The following is a 16,439-nucleotide window of genomic DNA, read 5'->3' as shown; positions in this document are numbered from 1 at the left end:
CAATAAACGAAAAGAAATCACAACTGGTACCCTCTCAAAAGATAACATTCCTGGGTGCAAGCTTGAATACACCTGCCCAGATGGCTTACCTCACGGCAGACAATCAAAGGACCCACATGGCGGGAAGATGCATTCAGGGCATATGGACCCCAAAACAAATGCATCTGCATATCAACCAGAAAAAAATGCTAGCTGTTCAAAATGCCCTGACAGCCTTCAAAAACCTACTTCATCCAGGACAACACCACAGTCATGTGATATATAAACAAGCAGGGGGGCACGCACTCATACCCCCTTTGCAGATTAGCCATGGCACTGTGGGACACAACTTTTACTTACCAAATACATCTTCAAGCTCATTTCCTGTCAGGAAAACAAAATACTCTGACATACGATTTAAGCAGAAACCTTATGGATCTTCACTAGTAGAAACTAGATCCACAAGTCTTCAGCATGATAACAAAGAAATGGGGGAGCCCAGACATAGATCTATTTGCCTCTCCTTAAAATTATCAATTGAAAAGATTCTGCACAAGGACTTATCACAGACAAGCATGGAAAGTGGACGTCCTATCCTTCAGTTGGAAAAACCTTTCAGTTTATGCCTTTCCTCCTCTGCCTCCTCTTCCCAAGGTCCTCCTAAAAGTCAGACAAGAGAAACCAAAGATGATACTAATTGCCCTGGATTGGACCTGCCAATACTGGTACCCAATCCTAAGGAACTTGTCTCAATACCCAGCTTGGACCTTACCTCAAAGACCTCAACTACTGTCCCAGCAAAACAATCAGATCTTGCACAATCAACTCCAGACACTGAACCTGGCAGCATGTCTGATCATGTAATTATACAGACAACACATCTCAGTAAAGCTGTGATGGATGCATTTTGGAAGCCAGAAGGCCTGGTACTAGAAAATCTTATTCTGATAAATGGAAGAGATTCTGTGCTTGGAATCGAGCACAAGGAACTGATACAGCAGAACCAAATATTCCTCAGATATTAGAATGCTTGACTGAGATGCTTGACAAAGGCCTATCTTTCTCATCAATTAAAATCCATGCCTCTGCCATTTTGGCTCATTACAATACAGAGCAACCAGTCTTTTCTCATCCTTTACTAAAGCAGTATCTTAGAGGAGCCAAAAATTTAAGGCCTCCTAGAAGATCACCAATACCTGCATGGGACCTCAATTATGTGTTGGAAATGCTCACCCTGCCTCCATATGAACCAGCTGCTACTGCTGATATAAAGTTCTTATCATGGAAAACAGCTCTGCTACTAGCAGTTACTTCAGCAAGAAGAGTCTCAGAGCTACAGGCCCTCATGGCTGTGGAGCCTTTTATCATATTTCACCCAGACAGGGTGTCTCTGAGGGCAAATCCAACATTTATGCCTAAGGTGGTTTCCAGTGTGGCTCTTAACCAAACTATTCATCTGCCAACCTTTTATCCAAATCCGCAGAACAAGGGGGGAAGAATTCTGCATTCCTTGGACGTACACAGACATCTAAGATTCTACTTGAGCAGGACTAAAGCTCTAAGAAAAACTGAGCAATTACTAGTGACATATGCTGCAGGATCAGAAGGAAAGGCTATTTCAAAGCAGACTATTTCAAAGTGGATAAGCCACTGCATTTGTTTCTGCTACTTACACCATGGTAAACCTGTGCCCAAGGGCATTAGGTCTCATTCCACCAGAGCTGCAGCTACTTCAGCAGCCTTTCTCAGAGGAGTACCAACCAAAGATATTCTAGAGGCTGCTACTTGGAGTTCTGTTCACACCTTTACAAAGCATTATCATTTGCCTCTCTACTCTAAGTCCAGGGCAAGCTTTACCACTGCAGTTCTGCAGGGCCTTATGGCCACACCTAATGCTGTTTAGCTCCAGCCTCCCAACCATAGCTTTGGGATTCTACCCAAATGTAATGACTGTAACAGTGAAACACGAAGAACATAGTAGTTGTGTACACTTACCATAAATGTAGATGTTCGAGTGTATTCACTGTTGCAGTCCAGGTTAGCCACCCGCCATACCACTTTCATTCTGGAGTTTATCTTTCCTTCTCTATCTTCTACAACCTATGTGGTGTATTTGCTTGTAGATGAAGGTAAAGTTTATGTTGCTGCATGTATATATAGTTTTTATACATATATATTTTTGCTACCTTTTTGGGAGCACCTGACATCTGGGGCAAGAAAAACTAAACAAAATGCCATCGGCTGCTTGTTTTATACCCCTGACATCATGGAAGAGGAGACTGCAACCGACGCAGGACCGAAGACTTTGGAATTCAGGCCGACTTGAAGGCAACCTGCCAGCAGATTACCCAAATGTAATGACTGCAACAGTGAATACACACGAACGTCTACATTTATGGTAAGTGTACACAACTGTACTTTGTGTGGGCCGTTGTTTCCCTCGCAGGCCCGTATTTCTATCCCTATCTTTTTAAACTTTAATTTTATCCTCAGTGAACCTGTTTAAATTAGTGGGTTCATTTTTTGTCCTTGTTGTATTAGCCCATTTAACTTAGAGTAGTGCTCCCCTTCCCTTTTTGCAATCCCGTTTTACTGAGGGTCGTTGTTTTATTTAGAGACGTTTCCTCTGGCTAGAGGAGATCGTCGTTTAAGTCAGAAACTTTTTTCTCTAGCTGTTCTTAAAAAAATTTAAAAACAGTAGAAAACTTGTTGTTTAGAGTTAAGTTTCTTTTCCTGTGTCTGTAGTTGTGTTAGTGGGGTGACCCTGTTTACTCTTTATTACTGCTAAAAATATCTAAAGATTCTGGTGAAAAAGCTAAAGAAGCCAAACAGTCTGGCTTCAAAAACTGTGTCTCGTGCATACAGAAGACGTCTGTGACTGACAGGAACACTAGCTGTGTCTACTGTTTAAGTGCCGTTCATCTGCAGGATTCTTGCTCGATCTGCCATGGATTAATTTCCAGGGTCCAGTAGGAACACAGGAACAAACTTATTGTTAGGGGTCTGCTTAAAGGTCCTTTTGATGTGGCGGTAGAAGGGAATCAGCCATCAAAATCCTCTGTCTCCCTCTTCTGAAAAGTCTTAAAAAAAAAAACATCTTCCTTGGCTCCGGTGTCCGAGCCGGCTATGAAGTCCAAGCATGCATCTTTGGACCCGAAGGCTATCGGGCCTGAAAAGACGACAGCTCCATCAGCTCTACCAGTTTTATCGGAATTGACTCGGAGCCACAAAAGGAGCCAGTCCCCGACTTTGGAACCAGGCTACTCAGTGCCTCAGTCACCCCTGTTTCAGTCAGTGGCTGGTAGCTATAAATCGTCCACTATTTCCTCTCGATCATCCAGGAGCCTCTGTGATGATGATGTGGAGCAGGTGGTCAAGAGGTTGCTGTGTACACCTGCCTTAGCCAAAATTCTCACGAGTCCAGCCCAGAGGAAGTGGAGCCAACTCCTGTGCCTACCTTGTCTTCTGTTCCTCTTCTGACTCTGATGAGCTCAGAGCCGGAGTGCTTGGAAGTCCATGCGGTGGAACTGTCGGGTTCGAAAACCACTACCGGTATATCAGCCCCGACTTCTGCTCTGACCTCATCGATGCTGTCTTCCATCGAGGGTTCTGGGAGCCGACACTCCCTCGTCGGGTCGGACTTCTGTTGGATCTGATTTCTTCTCTCGGGGCCTCGGTGCAGATGAGTTCCGCTCTCACATCAGCCTCGGAGCCATTCTCCTTGGCATGGGAGGGATCTCCAGGTTCCTCGGAGCCGGAGGTTCTCTTGGGGTGGGACCATGGTGCCTTCGAGGTGATGAGAAGCATGCTGTCTCCTCAGACTGTTCCACCCTCGGCTCCAGCTACTCTTCCCCCTAAAGGACCGGTGTCATCCTCAGTATCATCCCTCCAGCCCAAGAGTAGAGAACCAATGCTCCAGGATGCTCCAATGGGCGATACCCTCTCTTCTGAAACCTCCCCAGAGTACCCCTTGGAGGAGGTCCCTTGGAAGAGGACTTGTAAGAGGAAGCATTTGGACTCCCTGAGTCTGTCATGTCAGATACGGACTTAGAAAATTCAGAAGGGTCCCCACGATCACCCTCTGAGGATGTCTCCTTTTCAGACATCCTAGAGATCCTGAAACAGAGAGGTGGTTGGAAGACCCTTTCCCCTTCTGAAGATGAGTCCATATACCTGGAGGCATTCAGATCTCAACCCTCCACCTCTTGGGTGTCTCCTCCTTTCGACAAACTCCTGGGTGTAGTCAGTCAAAAGGCGTGGAGCTCTCCAGAATACGTGGAACCTGTTCCGAGGAGGCTCAACAAATTTATTACAGCCCCTGATGATAAGGAGTTTTTATCCAAAGGTGTCACAGTAGATGCTATGGTGGCGGTGGCCACCAAGAGGGAATTAGCGGAGACTTCTTCATCTGTTCATCTGCCGAATAAGGAATCTCGAACAGTGGACAGAAATGGGAAGCGTATGTTTTCCTAGGTGGCATTTACACTCAGGTCGCTGAACTATTTATTCCATTTCACCCGACTTCAGAGGGATCCCCCAAAAGAGCTAGGAGATTCCCTCCAAGCTGCTTCAGTTGAGGAAGTGCCGGACAAGGTAAATTTTCAGCTTGCGACTTTGAACTCTGTAGTGAACTCCTCCATGCGTCTCATCTGCTGTGCAGCAGATGGAGTGAGTAGGGCAGCAGGCACAGGAATAGCTCTCAGAAGACATTCCTGGATGTGCCTTTGTGAGTTTGCTGAACCCTTTAAGTCTTCCTTTATAAATGCCCCTTTTAACGGCTCATCTTTGTTCGGGCCAAAGGTTAAAGAGACTCTGACCAGGTGCAAGCAAGAAGGCAAAACTCTGTCTGCCATGGGAGTACGTTTCTCCGTCCCTACCAGACGTTATTCCAAAGGCCAGAAGGGTGGAAAAATATGGTTTCGGAAATCCCAAAGAGCTTTGCCGGATGCATGTGGTGAGTTTTCCCCAGGGGCAGAGGGGGAAATAACAATGGAAGACGCCATCTTCGCAGCAGAGTGGGTCCACAGAATCAGGACAACAGAGATACTTTCTCTGGCAGGCCCTTACAGCGCTCCTGAAAGGAGGCCCACCTGCCCACCTCTGGAGGCAGTTGGGAGCAGACTATCGCTGTACCCAACAGCCTGGCTAAGTATCACCCAAGACAAATGGGTACAGTTGATTATATCCAGGGGATACTTCATACACTTTTCTACTCCACCCCCACTAGCAAGATCAATCCCAGATATTCCACCCTGTCAAATGAATCAAGCAACTCTAGAAATTCAAAGGTTGCTAGAAAAAAAGAGTCATTCAAAAAGTCCCCGCAGACCAAATCGGATCCAAAACTTACTCAAGGTTCTTTTTGGTTCCAAAAAAGACAGGGGACTGGAGGCCCATTTTGGATCTCAGCAGACTGAACAAGTCTGTCAAGAAAACAAAGTTCGGGATCGTGACACTGCAGTCCATACTCCCTTTTCTGGGAAAGGACAATTGGATGTGCTCCATCGATCTCCAGGATGCGTATTACCATATAAAGATGGACAGGCAATCCAGGAGGTACCCACGCTTCCGGCTGGAAGTCACTCATTACCAATTCAGAGCTCTGCCCTTTGGACTCACTACAGCTCCCAGAGTGTTTACCAAATGCATGGCAGTAGTCACGGCTCACCTGAGACAGCTAGGATTCCGGGTGTTTCCATACTTAGATGACTGGTTCCTCACCGCCACCACCCAGCATCTACTGACCAAGGCAAGGGACACCACTATACATCTATGCTCAGAGCTGGGCATTACCATAAGTTACGAAAAGTGTGCCTTGTTGCCTTCACAGCATATTTCATTCATAGGAGCACACTTAAACACAAAAGACATGGTAGCAAGACTGCCTCACAAAAGGGTGCAAACACTGCGCTATCAGGTATCAATCTTGCTCTTGAGAAGGAAAGTGCAGGCAAAGTTTGTTTTTAAAGTTCTGGGGTCAATGGCAGGTGCGATAACATTAGTCCCACTGGCACATTTACACATGAGAGTATTACAATGGCTTCTCTTTGCTTAGTAGTCCATGCAAGACTTACCCATGTCACACAAGATCCTCATTATGGGTACCTGCAAAGAAGGACCTAACTTGATGGCTTCAGTCCACGCAGGTGACGTTAGACCATTTGTTCTCCCTCATCCAGTAGCTACAGTGACCATGGACGCTTCCCAGATAGGGATGGTGGGTATTATCTAGGACAGACCATCCAAGGGATTTGGCAGAAACACGAATACCACTTGCAGATTAATGTCTTACAGATTAGGGCAGTGCTTCTGGTGTTCCATGCTTTCCAGAGCTCTTTTCCAATAGGTGCTATTGCAATACAGATGGACAATGTTTCCGTGGTGTGGTACATCAACAAACAAGGCGGACCCAAATCCTACCTTCTGTGTCTTGAGGCTCAGAGAGTGTGACAATGGGCAATTTCTTCTCAACGTTTTCTGACTGCAATGCACATTCCAGGGAAATCCAATGTGGTAGCGGACAAGTTAAGCCAGGCAATTATTATGCCTCATGAGTGGTCCCTGAAACAAGAAGTTGCAAACCGAATTTTTCGCAGGTGGGGCCAGCCTTGCTGTGACCTCTTTGCCACTTCCATGAACGCTAAATGCAGAAGCTACCTTGCCCTAATCCCCCTTCCGGGGAGTCACCAAGGGATGCACTTGTTCCCGATTGGCCCCCGGGACTACTTTATGCCTTTCCCCCGTTTCCATTGATACCCAAAGTTCTTCAGAAAGCAAAGTCATTGAGTCACAAACTAATTCTCATCGCTCCGTACCGGCCTTGACAAATCTGGTTCCTTTTCCTTTAGCCCCATCTTCAGGAGGAGCCTTGGATCCTGGACCCGGTTCTGGACCTTCTGACTCATCAGTCTGGGATGCTCCACCCTTCTGTTCAGACTCTCAAGCTGACAGCTTGCTTACTTCCCTTCCGTCTTAGCCAAGCTTCCAAACATTTCCCCTGCGGTGCGACACATTCTGGTTTTGTCGCACAAGATCACAACTAGAAAACTGTACGCTAGCAAATGGAAAAGGTTTTCTTGCTGGGCTGCCAAAAATCATCTAGATCCATTTACAGCCCCTATTTCTTCAATTCTTGAATTCTTAGCAGAAATTTTCAGTCAAGGTGCAGCTGTAGCCACTGTATGAGTGCAACTTGATGCCATTTTGAACTTCCACATAGGAGACAAGGGATCCAATGTTATGTCTCACAGATTATGCAAAGCTTTTCTGAAGGGTACATTCCTATTAAGACCCCCAACAAGAGAGCCGCCACCTCCTTGGGATCTAAATTTGGTACTTGCTAAGTTAATTCTCCCTCCATTAGAACCAGCTTCATCTTGCCCACTAAAATTTCTAACATGGAAGACTATTTTCTTAACAGCCATTACTTAATGCCAGGAGGGTTTCAGAACTTCAAGCCCTGTCTATTCATCCTCCCTATGTGGTTTTTCACAAAGACAGTCTCTCTGAGAACAAATCCTTCTTTTCTGCCCAAAGTATGCTCAGAGTCCAATTTAAATCTGTCTGTTGATTACCTGTCTTTTTCCCCAACTATAGCAACAAGGCAGAGTATAAGCTCCACCAACTGGATGTCCATAGACAAATACGTTTCTGTTTACATAGGACAGAGGAGTTTAGAAAATCCGATCAATTATTTGTTTGTATTTGCCTGTTTGGGTACTTCCTATTTACTGTAGTTTTATGATTTTGTTTCAGCAATGTTGATGGTTTTGGATTAGAAGCAGAAGCTAGAATGACAACATGGCATGTCATGATACCATCCGATACAGAAACTGATGCTCCGCACAGTCAGGATGTCAGTGAAGGTAATGGTTCTTCTCAGGTTGTCTAAACTACAGGAAAATTTACCAGTGTTAATATCTTTCACATTTTCTATTGAACATAGCCCATTGTTATCACATGCAGTTAAACTAATTTTTTCCCTTTTTTTTTGTGCTAGTTGTGACATTTCTATCTTTTTTATTATGATACAGTAGAAGGCACCAGCTTTGTAGATGATGAGTGAGACTGTCCAACTTGTATACCTTTTGAAAAAGTAGATGTTTGCTGTCTTCTGCTTGCTCTCTATCTGTATTAACGTACTGCTAATTAGGTACAAGACCATTGTACACATGGGCCTTAATTTAAAATGTCTTCTGAAATGGATCTTTATAATAAAACCTGTGCCATCTAACCACTTTTGTACAGTCGTTTCTTGTTTTTTAGCAGTTCTTTGTCAAGACGTCTTGGTAGTGCCACTGTGTTGTGTGTTATTCTGATTGTTATTCAAATAGTTGGATCACCATGTTTACTTTGGTTCTTTTATATTGCTTTCGTTGGCTAGTACATGCTGTTAAACTTTAAAGTTTTTTTTAAATATGTTTTCTGTTTTTTTACAAACCATGTCCTTTTCCTTTTGCTGCTCATCATCTACTTCTTTGTGGTCCTTGAGCTATTAGTTCGCTCCCAAGGAGCAAATATCTGTATGATCACCAAATGTCCCAACAAGGCACTCATAACCTCTGCCTTTTCTCCTTTGTGGTAGATCAGAAATCATGCTACTCATCTTATCTCAGGGTTAAGCTTTGCAGCCAAGTACTGCCGAGCTTCATGACCAGAAATGACTGGAGTATGTGCAGAAGTAAAAATGGTAGCAGTTCTAAGGAAAAGGAATTGAAGAAAATGAAATGCAGATTTATTTTTTTTCAGCCTCCCTATCAACTTCCCCCCTCCTTTAACAAGAATCACCAAAGCCAAGTGCCGTTAGAGTTAAAGACATCAGAAAGGGATGGACTTTAAAAAGAAGATATAATATTTACCTAAAATCTAAATGTAAGTGACAGTGTGGCAGGGACAAGGAGAGTGTATTTTAAAGGTAGTAATTTCAGTATGCCTGTGAGTATTTACAAAGGATGAGGGCAATTTAAAGTCATCATATCTTAATGTTCATTCTGTTCATCATCTGAATACGAGTCTGTTTGAAAGCCAAGACGAAGTATTGGCTCCTTGTTGTTTCACCACCACCTCTGATGCTGCATTGTAGAAGACAATGGATGATGAAGTCCTACAGCTAAGAATTGTTAGGAGTGAAATATGACAAGTGTATTTTGTGCCCGTCCTACTAGGAAGAAGTAGCATACATAGCCATGACATTCTTGGCAATGTTATAGCATATGGCAGTGCCAAACCTTCTTTTAACAAGGGTACAAACAATGACCTGCCTAAGCAACCTTTAGAAATTCATACTCAAAAGTACTCAAGTGTTTTGGTTGAGCTCCATGAACTTTCTTTTGTTTGGAGTAGATGATTTTGAACTTTTGTCAGTCTGACTAAGAAAGGCAGTAAATTAATACCATTTAGAAAGGGGCATGTTTCATCTCCAAAACCCTTTAATTTCTGCTAGGTCTGTATCTGGTGCTCCTGATGATTGGTTGTTGACTGCTGACAGAATCATGCACTGAGGTTCATGGACAAATGCAGACTTAAGTCATTCATCAGCAGCAGGTGCCAAAACTAATAATGAGCCTACCATACTGTTGTGGCACTAACATTTTAGAGACTGTTGATAAATGTAGGAGTTAAAAAGGCAGTTCTTTCAGCCCGTTTTTACCTTTTCCCACTATCCATTTCTCCTTCACCAAATAAGTACCATAAGTGAAAGAGCAGTTATCTAGTCCTGCGATGTAGAAATAGAACTCCCATATGTGATATTAGCGACATGAATTACTTATTCCTTGTGCCAGAAAGTCAGCCTGAATAGGGGGAAGTTTTAAGTAGCCAGTGGCTAGTTATCCGTTTTTGGGTTAAAGGAATATGTTATTGTACTGCATAGTAGTCCCATTTTAGAGACTGGATGACTTACAGCAAGCAAAAAAAAAAAATGAGTTGAAGGCAGAGGCAGACACTGACATTGGAGCATATATGTGGATGCACTTAAGTGTTTCCTGGTTTGACATCATTATGTACTAGAGGTTAGGAGGGAAGAGAAATGTAGCAGACTGGACTTGGAACACAATAACTCTGCAATCTCATGACTTTCAGTGACCATTGCCAATCTTCATCCACAGAGAAAGCAAGTTAAGGCCTTTTAAGTCAATGGAATCCTGGAACTTGGTCCACTGGAAGTAGAACAGAAAATTGGAAGAAAAGACATGAATGGCAAAAAGTCTGACACATCTGTGAATAGTATGCAAAAGAACAAAAAGATAAAATTGTGTCTTTCATCTTCAAAAAAATATATAAGATTAAAACCACCATTGTAAATATAATACATGTTCCTGAAACCCAGAATTCTGGATATGGCAGATGAACTTCTGTAGTATTCCAGACAAGCCCAAGCTAGTATGTATTTAGGAGAAGTTCTTTAGCTAATGAGATGAGATGTCGAAGAAACCACAATGAATGGTCTATGTATAATCCCATGGATTTGGTGGTGTCCCCGGAACAATCAGCTAAGGTGTTTCTACCTTTCGTGGACTTGTGCAGAGATGTGACCAAGATGTCAAGACTGTCATCTGTGTTTCCTGCCACTACCTCACATGAAGGTATAACAGCTTTATATTGTACCTGAGCAGAGGGCTTATGTTTTTCCTAAAAAAATAAATAAATAAAAAAGAAGGAAATAATCACCAAGCCTATGTTTTCCTTGTTTTCCTATGACTGCCTTGTACAGTGGTTGATAATCTTTAAAGAGTTCTGCAGTCACCACATGATGTAGTGATGGTCTGTTGATCTGTCTGAGTCTGTAAACCCATGATAAATGTGTTTACCTTTAGCTGCCTTAAATGCATTGCCTCATTATAAAACTGCAATTTCTTGTTAGAAAAGTTCTCACTTTCCTCCATAACATTTTGTATTTCCTGCAGTAGTTACTGCATGTATGTTGCTATGTATATCCATAAACAAGAGCTTCCAGTTTCTCAGTTTTTGTATTATCCTTTGTTTAGTCTCTTTCCACGCATTGCCACAGCAGATTCCTTTTTAACCCATACTCCTAAATATTACATTTTTTGTCCCCATAAATATGGGTATTGCTGCAGCACGTCACGTGTGGGTACGTAATTTACATCTATAGCCTTTGTTTTATCTTTATTTGATATCCTGAAAAGACATGATACTGTCTTAGAATGTTTCAAAACACTAAGATGTCCTTTTATAGGATGATAGGAGGTTACTAGGCTAACGGCTGCAGGGCCCTTACAAAGCTTGGTACATTCAACCCATTTTCCCAAGGGTGTGTGTTTCAAGCAGACACTAAAATCAGCACCTAGTGCCCCTGTCCAAGAGAGACACAGGTGGAACCCCCAGGGTGAATTTCAGATTATCCATCCAATCGTCCAAATTGCACTTAAATAGGGACAGTGAGGGGCTTTGTTTAACATGAATAGGGAGCTTGTTCCAAAGGTGGGGCAACTTCTGTTAGACAAATCTGTCTCTCCAGCAAGTTGATATCACATGCCAGGTTAAGTTCCTTTGAGTGAGTGACCCATGTGCCATTTGACTTGCAAATGTGCAGCATTTCCATCAAAGCTGGGTCAGAGATTGCTCTATATGCAAAGCACAGGTCACTTCTGAGCAGTCTGTATGACACAGAGTAAAGTGACTATGATTTCAGTCTGTCTGCATAAGACAGATCTTGAAGACCCTGGATTTACTTTGTAAGGAACCTTTGTGGTCTCTCCCAATTGCTGCAGGTGTTTGCAAAGGAACGTACCAAAGGGACTATTGTACCCTATTATTGGCCTGATGAGGGAAGTGTACAGGGGGGGGGTTATGACCTCTTTTTTTCTGGAAGCAATGCTCTTACTTATGAGATGAGCAATATAAAATGCCCTTCTTACCACTGTAAAGACATCGTGATCGAAGTTAAGGTTGCTGTCAACCTGTGTGCCCAGATCTCTCACCACTGACTGTGTGCTTAGAGTACTGCTATTGATGTGGTAGTCTGCAGGATCATCACCCTTGCCAAAGGGGATGTTGATGCATATTTTGCATTAAGTTTAAGACTATGACTTTGGCACCAGTCATTAGTCTGCGTAAGACCTTCTTGCAGGATGTTGAGATCACTAGGTGTTTTTAGCTCTGCTGTCTCCAGTTTTTTTTTTAACAATTTGCCCTTTTGCCACAGTTTTGTCAAGATCAACTCTTTCTGCTAGTATGATTGCATCTTTACTAATACAGATCTTGGCTGCTTTGTCATGGGCATGTTTGGAGTCCTTTCGATTAACAAATCCTGCTGTGGGATACCAGTCCAATTACTTGTGCTTTCATAAAATTAATACTGTCTGTACTTTCCAGTTTCTGTAGCACAACAGAAAATCTCAGGTTTTCTCTGCATGCTGTGTCCTCTAACCATTTTTTTAAAACACCTCTTCTTGAGCAGTATCATATTCAGCCAGCCTTTTCTTCATTTCAGTCTCGGCTGCTTGTAGTTTTATGAATTCATCTGAGTAGCGGTTTAATGTTTATTTCGTTGTTTTCCAGCCATTTGTTATTTGAGTTGATATACTCCTTCAATGTTTCATTTATTTTTATAAGCTCTGAGCACATATGATTTATTTTTCCCCTAAATTACTGGAAGCTATCTCTTATGGCAAACCTGGAGCTTGAACTGCTATTTCCTGAACAGCTGCAGGGTTTTTCCCAGTGAGTGTTTTTTTTTAGTTAATTTTATTTCAGGCTATCTTAAGTTTCTTCTTTGCTGGTATACAGGCAGTGTACTTACTAGGCTGTAACTGAATTTTACTAAAACTGGCAGAATTACTGGCCCTTATCTTTCAGTTTCTTTTTTCACTCTGGGAGAGCTTAAGTTAACCTATTGATCAGTGTGCAGCCGTCTTGGAAAGTTAGCCATCTGTTGTTTCCTTAACCCCCCCACTCTCCATTTCAAGTGCACTGCCAAGAAGCAGTAGAGTTTCTTTTGTACACATGATCTGTACTCTGTAAAGGTAAAGAAGAGTACAAGGGTACATGACCAGGAGTAAGTATGATATGAATAGCCACTCCCTTAGCAAATAAGCATGTTATAATGTTCTGTATAAATAAATATTACTAGATCTGATATTGTTAATCCTCGTTCATTCCTTGCGCCTGGTGTTACCAGTTCCGACTTCGGAACCGAGCTGGCCATCTTCCAAGCTCGCGACAGCCACAAACTCTCGAGCTAAACTCTTACCCACAATTCCACTCTCCCTGTTAACTCAGATTTCATTTTCCGCATCGCCATTCAGTCGTGTCAAGCCACTTCTCTTGAGCTAAGTAAAACTTTCTTTAATAATACTGCAAAAAATAGCACTTAGGAAGCAGTCCAACTCCAATAAATACTTTTATTCAGCTGCACGAAGTAAAAGATATCCACATAAACGTAAATATTTATTTGTGTAGTTAAAATAAATGTATATGCCTAAGGGACTATGTATTTAAATTTGTAAGATAGTAAATGCTATATAGGAAATTAATAGGTTTACTGAATGGAAAATGCTATTGGTTGATGATCTAATTAAGCGAATATAAAAATGGCTTTGATTTTATGCATTGTGTTATCTGATGATGTCAGGAGAGGACGAAAACGCATTTATATGTGAAACATTTATGTGGATATCTTTTACTTCGTGCAACTGAATAAAAGTATTTATTGAAGTTGGACTGCTTCCTAAGTGCTATTTTTTGTAGTATTGGTGAATTTGGGCACTTATTCATTTTTGAATAGTGTTTCTTTGATAATGCCTAATCGTATTACAGCTTTTTGTTAAATAGTTATCTCTTACCCTGTTGCATCTAGCGACTGTCTTTTGTTTTTTTCTAGCCCTTTTTTCTTACCGTGAGGTAACTCCTTTACTATCGTTGGTAAAACCCTTCTTTGCTTTACCTTTGGGTATTTCTCATACCATTGTTGGTACCTTTTTCCTTCCTTTCTTTGTCCGAGATTTAAGAAATGTGTGGATTGTGGGCATAAATTGCCTATTTCGGATGCACATTCATTATGTGCTTACAGTTTGAGTGTGCCCCACTTAACTGTTGACCTGCCTTGAGGGATTTGTGCAAACTTTTCTAACAGGACTTTGGTGGAAAGGAAAAATAAACTGATCTTAAAGGGACTACTTAAATCTTCCTTTACAGAGTCTATTTCTGGGTCGGAGGCTTCAACTCCTCCTAGTTCCCATAAGAAAAGGGATGAACATAAGAAGGCCAAGTCTCTTCCATCGTCTCCTGCTGGGGACCTCCAGGAACCTAAGAAGGTCAATCTTTCTAGTTCGGAGTTGACTTCCTCGGCCCAGAGACTTTTGGTGCCTAGATCTTCTGCACCGAAGCCTTCGGCACTGAATATTGTGCCCTACATGTCATTGGAAAAGAGGCGCCCCTCAGTTCAGACTTCCTTACCAGCATGACTTTTTCATCTATGCAGACCTTTATGGTGTCGATGACTGTTCCGACACCCTCTCCTGCTTCGGCTCCGACTATTTACACGGCACTGACTATCTTCTCGGTACTGACCACCTCGTTTTCCACACAGACTCTTTTGGCACCTACCATAGTGCCAACTACCACTTCGGCACCGACCTCACTGATGATCTCCTCAGTGCAGACACCAGTAGTACAGGCCTTAACAGCTCCATTGTTCTCAGTGCATACACCTATTTTAGCGCCATCCAAAGACCCCTTTGTGGGCACCGAGTTTCCTTCATCCTTGGCTAAACCTGACTCCCCTTCAGCTATGTCCATGAGATCCACTAGAAGCCTCTCTGAACATGATGTGGTACGTCTTGTGGATCATTTGCTTTCGGCCAGAGGTATCCAACCCTCCAGGACCTATTCTTCCTTCGGAGGTGAACACCCTTCTCCAAAGACCCCTACCTCTTCTCCCCCTTCATTGCCTTTGAAGCCCCCTAGCTGTAGCATAGACTTCCCTCACTATGGCTCCTTGTATGGACCTCACTAAGGAGCCACAGTTGCCTTTGTGGCAGGAGAGACTTGTCACTGCTCAGGATGCCAGCTGTGGCATACGTACTCCTGTTTTTCACAGCCATCCAGGGACTCCGAGTCAGCAGGCTGATTTGCTTGAGCGAGGTGTGACCTCCTCGGGTGGACCAGCCTTCCAACTCATGGAGAAGGCTCTTGCATCTGTTGGCGATCCTGTGCTATCAGTGCCCCCTTCCTTCTCTGGACTGCAGTTTACACAAGTCACCCCTAGTGGACATCGGGCACAAGGGCCTCGGGACACACTCCCACAGATGGCTTTTTTTTGTGCTGTCTTCCCCAGATTCTCCCCCTGAGGGGAGTTCAGTGCAAGAGTTTGTGTAAAAGGAAGCACGTGGACTCCCCAGAGGAGTCCATCATGGAAGACACAGACTTTAATGATAGGGAAGGGTCCCCTCGGTCACCCTCTGAGGTATCCTTTGGAGATATCCTCAAAATACTTAAACAGAGAGGTGAATGGTGGCCCACTAACCTGACCTCAGAAGAGTCTGTATTCCTGCAGGTCTTTCGTGCCCGGCCCCCTACCTCCTGGGTTACTCCACCTGTCGATGACCTTGTCTGGCTCGTCGTGCAGCATGCATGGAAGGCTCATGACACCATTGAAGCCATTCCCCAGAGGCCAGATAAAATCTTGTCCCCTCCAGATAGTGGTCCTCACTGGTACAAAGGTCTTCCTGCAGATGCCTTGGTGGTGGCAGCCGCAAAAAAAGAGGATCTGGCGGAAGAAAGCCAAACTGTCCACCTGCCCAACAAAGAGTCCCAGGCACTGGACAGATTAGGGAAGTGTACTTTTGCATCAGCGACCTTTGCAGTCAGGTCCCTGAATTATATGGCACATTTTACCAGGCTTCAAAGAGACTTAATTTTGGAGCTCTCTGAAACTTTGGCCGGAGCTGTGTCTGATGAGGTCCGGGACAATGTGGCCTCACAGTTAGCCACCCTTGAATCAGTCTCTAACTCCTCCATGTGTCTGATTTCTCACACATCAGAAGGAGCAGCTAGAGCAGCGGGTTCAGGCAATGTCCTGACGTGGCATGCCTGGATGCGCTTGTGTGATTTCATGGAACCCTTCAAGGCTTCCTTTCTGAACACTCCCATTGAAGCCTCTTTGTTATTTGGACCCACAGTAAAAGACACACTGGCTAGATGTGAACAGGATGATAAGACCCTTTCTCCCGTGGGTGTCCATTACTCTTCCCCTCAATGGGCTTTCTCCAGAAACCAGAAGAGTGTGTAGATGTGGCACAAAAAGTCTCAAGGTTCTTTCCGTGACACACGAGCTGTGTTTTCTCTTAGAGGCAGAGGGGGAAACTCATATGGAAGATGCCCCTTTCGGGGCAGAGGAGGTCCACGTAACCAGGGCTCCAGAGATTCTTTCTCTGGCCAGTCCTACCAGCGCTGCTGAAGAGCGGCCCAAATGCTTTCCTCTGGAAGCGGTTGGGGGT

The 16,439-nt window shown here is 43.6% G+C and overlaps 1 protein-coding gene across 1 annotated transcript in view; it reads left to right on the top strand.

Moving 5' to 3' along the window:
* WDFY3 (WD repeat and FYVE domain containing 3) overlaps positions 1-16,439 on the top strand; it is a 5,086,165-nt gene that overhangs the window by 3,942,742 nt on the left and 1,126,984 nt on the right. Inside the window, exon 38 of the mRNA XM_044059488.1 lies at positions 7,735-7,844. Coding sequence (XP_043915423.1) covers positions 7,735-7,844 — 110 coding nt within the window. The remainder of the gene's footprint in view (positions 1-7,734; positions 7,845-16,439) is intronic.

The sequence above is a fragment of the Protopterus annectens genome, chromosome 17.part0, assembly GCF_019279795.1.
Source record: "Protopterus annectens isolate FY-2018-M chromosome 17.part0, PAN1.0, whole genome shotgun sequence".
Lineage (NCBI taxonomy): Eukaryota > Metazoa > Chordata > Ceratodontiformes > Protopteridae > Protopterus > Protopterus annectens.
Note: the sequence above shows the minus strand (reverse complement) of the source record. Positions and strands in the feature narration are given on the sequence as shown.